This window comes from Zerene cesonia, unplaced genomic scaffold (assembly GCF_012273895.1).
Source record: "Zerene cesonia ecotype Mississippi unplaced genomic scaffold, Zerene_cesonia_1.1 Zces_u009, whole genome shotgun sequence".
NCBI classification, from domain to species: domain Eukaryota; kingdom Metazoa; phylum Arthropoda; class Insecta; order Lepidoptera; family Pieridae; genus Zerene; species Zerene cesonia.
In genome coordinates, this window is record NW_024045139.1 from 563,246 (window position 1) to 572,611 (window position 9,366).

A 9,366-nucleotide genomic window follows, 5' to 3' on the forward strand; every position below is an offset into this window, starting at 1 on the left:
TACGTACATTCACACTTTTAGGCTAAAAATTTTAATGTATGTCATTGTAGTGACCCACGTGGTTCTTTTACGATTTTTTTGTTGATGCTAGACTTAAGCATATAGTGTAATTAGCTTCTTAATTCGTATGTACTTATTTGAATTTGGATTAAAAGGGCGTCTTGAGTTTAAGATTTTATTAATAGTTCTGCCTTACCGTGCTTTATGCAATCATTAATTTAAATACCAAATAAACATTAGAACAATGTCTTTCTATATATGTATTCTAAAATATAGTTTAATCAATTTATTAAATACAAAGTGAACTCATGCAGGCAAAAAAACTGCTTTTAAATATTTTCGCTAAAGAGAGAGATTCCTTTCTCTAGTCTAGGGTACCACCTAATCTGTAAAGTATTTATCTAACAACGAATCCAAAACAAACTAAACTTGACCACAGATAATTAAATGCTGACTTAACTAACCTTTTTTCAACAGCACTTAAACCGTACTACACAATTGAGACATACTTCTACGGAACGCTAAAATAAGAAAATACACGACCCGTATGACCGCCAAATTCGTTCCCTGAAGCAAAACCCAGAATATCTACAGTAATGAGTCCAGAAGCTGAATAATATAGAGGCCTGTCTGCCTGACCTCGCGTGGAGAGGGCCTTGTGTTAGAGACCCATTGTTTTCCTCTCTTCAGAGCTGTATGATAAATTAAAGCGAAGAATATGTTAGTATAGCAATGGCTTATCGAGGCTTAATTGGAAATAATATAGTAATATTTTTAAAAAGAGAGAGAGAAGATATAACGTTTACTTTGATAAAAACCAAAAGAAATAAAATATAAACAACGTAAAGAAAAAAAACTTTTGAATGGAAAAATGAAAACAATAATGCAGCATTCATATGTGTAAAATAGGGCCAAGTCTAGTATATTCCTATAGATTACTAAATAGTTGCTGATATTGCTTTGTCAGCAACTTTACAGCACTGATTTTCAGTGGCCCTAAGGTTGGAGGAACAGCATGTTATATACATCGATTCTCAAATTATAAATAATAATGTTTTAAGAAAGTACACTATATAATTAAGTTTCAATAATATTCCTTGTACAATTTGATTTTTAATTATTTATTCTATTTCTTTCTGGATTTATTAAAAGGCTGGCATACATTACAGGCGATAGCGTATCAGCCTATTTAGTTTGGTTTTTTGGTTTTTCATTGTTTTAGTCTATTCTATGTAAATTGCTTTAATTTACAGAATTACTAGCTTATTACTATCATCTGTGCATCCTGTTTAAGAAATTCAATCAAATTTAAATAACTCGGGGGAGACAGTGCTGTAAGCCGAAATACAGTACAATCCTAGGTTTTTGTGTGCATAAATATTAGTATTAATTTATTTATTGGGAAATAATTCATTATCATGTATCACCCAATAATAGTCGGGTACCTCGAGAAGGAAAGCACCCGGTCGTTTGGAAGAGTTACGTGGGGGCAGAGGCAGAGGCAGAGGCCCTTTGGAGAATTTAATGTGTTATGGGACATCAACCGCAGCCTACCCATTGCTGCACGATATAAAGATACAGCCCTGGGTAGTACGCGGCTGATGTAGGACTATTGTAAAACATGGGAATTAAATATTTGGGTTATGGGAAGGGGATGGTAAAATTATTATTTATTTATTTGTTACCGCATACACATTCGTGAGAAAAGCGAAACGAATGGCGAACACCATTGTATAAACGCGAAAAAAGGCGGTTATATACGCATGAAAATAAGAAGCATCTGAACCAATTAAATCGGAAACCATTCTTTGGGGTTTTATTATTTCTGTTCCGTTTTTGTCGATACAGAATTAATTCTTAAGAATACATATTTTCTGGCTGCAACCAACCATTGCTTAGGATTCACCCCATAAAATGATAAAACCATCACATTTAGAAATTCGATTCTCGTTCAAAACGATACGAGTATATTTGAAATAAAACGAGAATGTTCTGGAACATCGTTGCTATGGCAACTTCCCTTGAGAGGATGTAATAACGGAGATTGTCCCGCGGCGATATAACTCCATATATGTTGAGGCTAAAGGCAATAGCGTAGTTTGGAATATAACTCAACTAGGTTCCTGCTAAGCTATTTGCATTGGTTGACCAATTCTAACCTCCACTTTATGTTTAACAAACTGAAATACTTGCTACTGATTTTATTTAATAACTACTTCTAAATGGATGTATTAAAATTAACAATTTGTCTAATTAAAAACGTTGTTACATCTTTTTTATTGAGACAATAATTTAATATTTGTATTTGTTCCCGACATACATAGAGACTCAAATTCCGATTTCTAAAGAAATTTTATATTTTAACATATCTCATGTTTTACTGTTTTATTTTATAATATGACTAGCTGACCCGGCAAACGCTGTTTTGCCTTACTCTTATCATTTAGAGGTGTAAAAAATAGATGTTGGCCGATTCTCAGACATACTCAACATGCACACAAAATTTCATAAGAATCGGTCAAGCCGTTTCGGAGGAGTTTGGCAACGAAAACTGTGACACGAGAATTTTATATATTAGATATATTTTAACAAGAGATATTAGCATTAATAGATTTCAAAATCATGCTTATGCAATTGATGTGATTTTTACTTTCGATGCACAAAGCGTCCAAAATATGTACACAAAAACACATTGGTTTATTGTTGTTAATATGTTGCATTCAAAACTGGAGTTATTAATTTATTCTACGACATACAGAATGCACTTTATTATAGTTATATAATGAAACGTTTCATTTTGTGCAATAACGTTAATTTTCGTTTCTCTATTTATTTTTAAGTTAATCGTTTTCGTAAGCAACCATATTTCTATGTACCCAAGGTTCATTACCCATTGTTCCAAAGTCTAACATGTAAATGTTGTTCCAGGCCTGCTATCATGGGACTCTGGCGAGCACCAGGTTGATTTGGAGAAAGAATTGGCTACCCTCACGGCGCAGGCACCCGAGGGGGAAGAAGCCAGATATGGTATGTACATTGGACATTTTATTTGTATAGTATTAGTAGCTTAATCCCGCGACGTCAATCGCGATGTTCCCGCATAAAAATTAGCCTAAACACCTTTTATATAGTGTGTCTATAATCTATCTCTGTAGCAAATTGTATACAGATCTGATGGGTTGTTTTTTCCTAAAAGATCAACAAACATGCATCCATACATTCTTAAAAACTTTTGCGTTTATAGTAATCGTTGGATATGCAATTTATTTATTAGTGAAACTTGCACAGTAAGAAAAACGTCGTAAATTGGGATTTAATTGTTCATTCAATGATAAAGAGGGCTGAATAAGTGGTTATTTTTATTATACTTTTATACTTTGATTTATACCCTTTAAATTGTCCGAGTAGATACATTTATATTCATTTATTGAGATATTGAGATGGTGATGGATGGTAATGTAAAGATAAAAACGTATTGTTATTATTATAAAATTATAGAACTAAATGAGCACAAGTCACAATTCCATCGGATACCAGTGAATAATAAAACCTGACCGAAGTTGACAAATAACTCATAGTACGAATTCGAAGTGTTTAATTATTTATTTATTTACATACTATAGTCGATTTAATTTCTTCATTGCACTTTTCAGTAGAAGCACGATAACATTTTCAACCCTATAATCCGTTTAACTAACAATTCTGAAGTCTTAACAAAAATCTCATTAGAATACATAATGGAGGCCGACGAAAATTATTCTTTGAACCCAAATCTCGAGTTTTTCGTAATATACTTACAAGGGTAAAACCTTACTTGAGATCACTTAATTATGTACAAGTTACTCGGGGAAATGGGATCATCCTGTTTTAGTGGAACCAAGAATGGATCTAACCAACACTTAGAAACCAGGCAGATAGATTTAATATATAGAGTTTTATACAGTTATTCAGAACGAGCTTTTGCATACGGCTTCGTACGGAGTAGTTTAACAGATGTTATACATGTAAACCCTCCTCTTGAATCACTCTATTATAAATAACATTAAAAACCGTTGTGTAGTTTTAAAGATCTTAGCATACACACATAGGGACAGACGCGGGAAGCCATTTTGCTTTATACTGTTTAGTGATTTTTGATACAGTTTTACAGATAGAAATAAATACAAATGTAGTGATTAGTAACCGAGTTAAAATACAAAGGTCATTGGTTTTGACTAAAAAAGACTTTGCTGCGAGATTGATCAATAATTATTGCAGCCTACCTTTTATTTAATTCGCATCATCATTCTAATTGTCAAATCGTTATTAATTTTATTTTAATTTTAACATTCAGGCAACTGATCTAAATTCCAATGATATATAATCCGTCATATTAGATTTCCATAGTTTTAAAAACTGTTTTCAAAACATTTCATATAACAAAAATTTTCCGTCCGCGGCTTCGCCCGCGTAATTAAGAAATAGATAAAGGCTCGCCCGATTTTGCTCATAGTTCCCGTTCGTATGGAATTTCCGGGATAAGAACTATCCTATGTCCTTTCGGTTCTTACAATATGTGCACCAAATTTAATCCAAATCGGTGAGTGGTCTAGGCGTGAAGAAGAGACAGACAGACAAGGTGACTTCCGCAATTATAATATTCGTATGTTTAATTAACAAATTAAGAATAATTACGCACCTTCCTCTGCAACCTTTGTACTCGTAGATTAATTAGCAAAAGCGAGGGGTTATAAAAATTATTACGTGTTAAAGTAATTCAAAAAGATATTATATTCAAAGATACATGGTATTTAGTATTAAACAGTTCTATTTGCATTTCCATCCCTCCGTTTATGATTACAAGACAGGATAAACAAAATTTATGGCTATATTCGCGAAATCCCCGCCTATCTCACGCTAGTTCAGTGAGCTTGAAATTTATCTCAACGCTCCAGTTATGTAAGATGGATTGGCTCTTTTGTTCAATATTCTCTACAGTTTAGACGATAAATCCGCTTAATTTTTTGGAAAGAACCATCTGAGAAGATTACGAAAAATGACACAAAGAAAAACTACTACATTTTCTTCGGTGTTTACGCGTCCATTTATTGTAATTTGTAATTTCTACTTATATTATAAACCCAAAAGTTTGTAAGTATTGACTATATATGGATATTTGTTACTTTTTCACGCGAAAACAGCTGATCGTATCTGTATCAAATTTGGTGCAGATATAGATTAAGGTCTGGATTACCCGATTCCTTTTTACCCGGAGTACCACGCGAGTGACGCCGCGTGTTACAGCTAGTAAAGAATATTTTAGTATTAAAGAACCATGCATTCAGTATATTTCTGTTTATCTATAACTGCCTCTGGTATACATATAAACCTTCCTCTTAATTGACTCTATTTATTAATAAAATTCGTATCAAAATCCGCTGCGTAATTTTAAAGTTCTAAGCGTACATAGGGAAGCCATTTTGTTTTGTGCGATTACATTACTGACGGAATTAAAAATGAAGCGACTGATTCATGTATCACACTTTTAATTCTAAATTCACAAAGTAACCAACGTTGAATTTTAACCGCGCAGCGAATATTATGAAATTCTTTGCCACAGTTAGTTAAATCACAAAAAAGGGGAAAAAATTCCGAGTCTACCTACGTGTGCCGCGACACTCGACTTTCACGAAATGTCATAATTTACTGAAAATGTTTGAAGCCTTTGCGTGAAGCTGGCACAGTCGCGTATAATTAAAGGAGAAATTTTCTTTCTTTGCGAAACTCGAAACTTGTTACAGCTTTTCTATATTTATACTTGGGAGTAAAATGAAAAACTTATTGATATTCTGGACTTATTTATTGTAGTTTTAATTATTTGGCGCGTCTTTTTTATAGTTGTTCTTATTTTTTTTTTAATAAAAAATTTAGTTTATCTACAATTACTCTAACATAGGTTAATTGTAGATAAAACTTGTAGAATAACTATAAAAACGATGTTGGGCATGGAATGAGATGCGCATGAAATAATAATCCCGTTTTAGCGCATCAGACTACGATTATTTACTAAATTTTCCTGTTTATACTAGAATTCTATATTTCAAATCATACTAAAACGTTCTATACAAATCGATTGAAATAAACTGCAATACTTAAACACGACAAGTCATTAACAGAATACGTTAAAAGCTGACAAAAGATAACAAAGGTTCAATAAAACCTAAGGCAGTCTCAAGTGACATAGACCTTGTGGCGCAATGCAGAGCATTTTATCGACTTCCACTATTTATATTACAATTATTAAAGTGCCTGTCCTAATTAGGATTATGTCCGCAAATATCTGCGCAATAATTTCTTTTCAACACTGAATTTTAGTAGACTGCAAATATAGGTGTTTTTAATTGAATAGTCTTAATAATACGTGTCTTATCTTCTGGTGATAATATTACTGATTTTTGATAAAATGTTGTATTAGAAATGTAATGAATTAATTTTACTCTAGAATTATCGCCTTTTTGAATCGTTCTCTATACACATTTTGGATGTTCAATATCAAATCTAAATAATAAATGTGTAATAAAATATACATATAGTTTTAATTTAAAATTTTATTGACTGTTGACTGATGTCTATAATTAATCAAATAAAACATAACTCAGAAATAAGTAAAAAACGAAGCCAAAATTGTCATATAAGAACATTATTTTTTTTAAAAAAAGGCTAATAACATCTGAAGTAAATAAGGTGAAAATGGGATACCCCCGACATAAATCTGAACAAAGGCATGAGTAAAGGGATGATGGCCGGAGGGCGTGCGAAACCGACATTATTCTCCGTTTCGTGACAAGGTCAAGGGTAATGCTCTCGGTTTATTGGCGGAATTAGGATTAATGGCTTATTTCTTTAGTTTTATGCTTTATTTTTTGGATACAAAAAGGAAATCGCTGTTCTTATAAAAAGCCATTTAGCTTACAAAATCTTTGTGATAGGTATTCTCAATTATGGGGGGTTAGACTTATCGTTTGATAAATATCTACTGAGCAACAAAGCTAAAACAATCGTGTATTGAAAGATTAAATCGTTATTGTCTATATACTGCCTATTTCATTTACTACAAACGGCTGATGCAAACGGGAGCAAAAGGTATTCTTAATGCATACTTTGCTAACGACTAAAGCCTCATATTTTTTAAAGATGACCTATATACCTACGTCCCTATATCCCTCAACTCAAAACACAAACTCAAACATTTATTTATTTGATTGGACTTCTTAAAGAAGCTTTTTTGAATACTAATATATCTTTAGCCCTATATACCTATATTCGAAGTATATTCTGACAAGATATTAACAATAGTATTTTCTTGTGTTTGATTTTACGCGAGTATTATACATTTAGAAATTGAAAACTTTTTAACGGATATTAAACGCGATTTATTCATTATATTATTAACCCGACGTTTCGAACACTTCACAGCTGAACTGCGGAGAAATAGGTGGAGGTAGTTCACAAACAACAATTTTTGTATGACCTTCAAGATATATAACATCTGAGTCTCCCCGTGACCACGCTCGCTGTAAAGTGTTCGAAATGTCGGGTTAATAATATAATGAATAAATCGCGTTTAATATCCGTTAAAAAGTTTTCAATTTCTAAATGTATACCTAATACTCGCGTAAAATCAAACACAAGAAAATACTATTGTTAATAACTACTATTGAAAATACTATTGTTAATACTATTGTTAATTCTAAAAGATATTAACAAGATATTGTCCCCCAGGGGAGCGTCTCATTCAATACGCCTCCGAGAACCTGGTGACGGAGATCCTGATCCACCCGCAAATGAACACGCTGATGCAGTGCATGAGGAACCTGCTCAGCTCCTTCACTCGACACAGACACTTGATCCACGCCGGTTACACCTTCTCTGGGAACGGCTCTTGGATCATGCAGGTAAGCTTACTGTTACGCCCCGGATTTGCCCGTGGTATATAGCCTATAGTAGTGAAGTATCATGCACAAAACCAATGATGAAATAATTTTTGGTATCGGTCCCATAGTTCCTGAGATAAGTGCGTTTATACAAACAAACAAACTGTTCAGCTTTGTATTATAAGCATAAATATAAATTATACACACGCATACATAAATGTGTATATTATATCATATTTCGCGTTCAGACGATTAACGCTAATTCGTAATTTTTGTGGTAGTTCACTTTGATAGATAGATAAGTGGTTTGGCAATAAATCTTAAATATTAATAACTTACAATATACGAGCAGGCAGATTAAAATTTAAACAAGATATTAGCTATCTAATAAAATTAGTATTAATTGCTCCTTTTTGTGTAATCGAAAGCAAATCAGATAACGAGAAACGTTAAATAAAATGAAGCGTCATTATCAAACATTTCCAATAAATCGTTTCCACTTCGTATGTTTCATAATCACAACTTTGTCGCAGCGGCAAGAAAATGTCTCTTAAAAATACAAATTCCGCGATTTCTGCCTTTGATGGCTCCTCCAGACTCCATTACTTTCAATAGGTCTTTATCTGAAGCGCCCTTATCTCGGAGCTTTCATAAAAACTACTTGAATTCGCTGCGAGCTGACATTTCTCTTATGATAGGTCATGAAGTTTTAATTGTGTAGATAGTATACTGCAGCTTTTAATACGTCATATCATTGAAACATAACATGCCAAATAAATAATTTGTTAAAATCACGCAGTTTTGAAAATATTTCATATAGAGTATAGATGAAATATATTCATGTATAGGTAATTTATATTTTAAGGAAATACGAACCTATTCCCTAAGCTATTTACTGAAAAACAAGACACAAAAATACTAAGAACTTAGTTCCCTCTCTTTTTTAGTTGTTCTGTAATCTAATAACATCTCATTCTATCTGTACTCTTAAATTTAGAAAACACAGTCCTTTTCATGCAGATGTTTGTTTAATAAAACTCAAATCAATTATAAATTCAATAAGCATGCAAATGTGGAATATATTTGCATCTAAATGACATCAAATTAATGCACAAAATGCAAATAGACAACCTAATAAATTGTTAGAAATTCCGTTAAATTGTACGGCAGCAGAAACGTAGCAATTAGTTGAGAGTTGACATCAGAGGGTTTCAGAAATACAGCTCAACTACGTGTGATGCAGTTTAAATACTGCACTAAGTTTTTGCAAATGAAATAGTCAGTCAGTCAATAGAAATAAGAGTTATAAGTTCTAACACTTATTAATGACAATTAAATACAATACATCTTTTTTGAAAAGACTGATATAACATTTGAACATACCTAGTCTTGCCATAAATATTGTAATAAAGAAAAAAGAAAATTGTTAACTGCAAATAACATTTATTACTTT

The 9,366-nt window shown here is 32.4% G+C and overlaps 1 protein-coding gene across 1 annotated transcript in view; it reads left to right on the top strand.

Moving 5' to 3' along the window:
- Positions 1–9,366, top strand: part of LOC119839156 (microtubule-associated protein futsch-like) — a 93,054-nt gene that overhangs the window by 48,699 nt on the left and 34,989 nt on the right. Inside the window, exons 2-3 of the mRNA XM_038365359.1 lie at positions 2,929–3,027; positions 7,762–7,934. Of these exons, the coding sequence (XP_038221287.1) occupies positions 2,929–3,027; positions 7,762–7,934 (272 nt within the window). The remainder of the gene's footprint in view (positions 1–2,928; positions 3,028–7,761; positions 7,935–9,366) is intronic.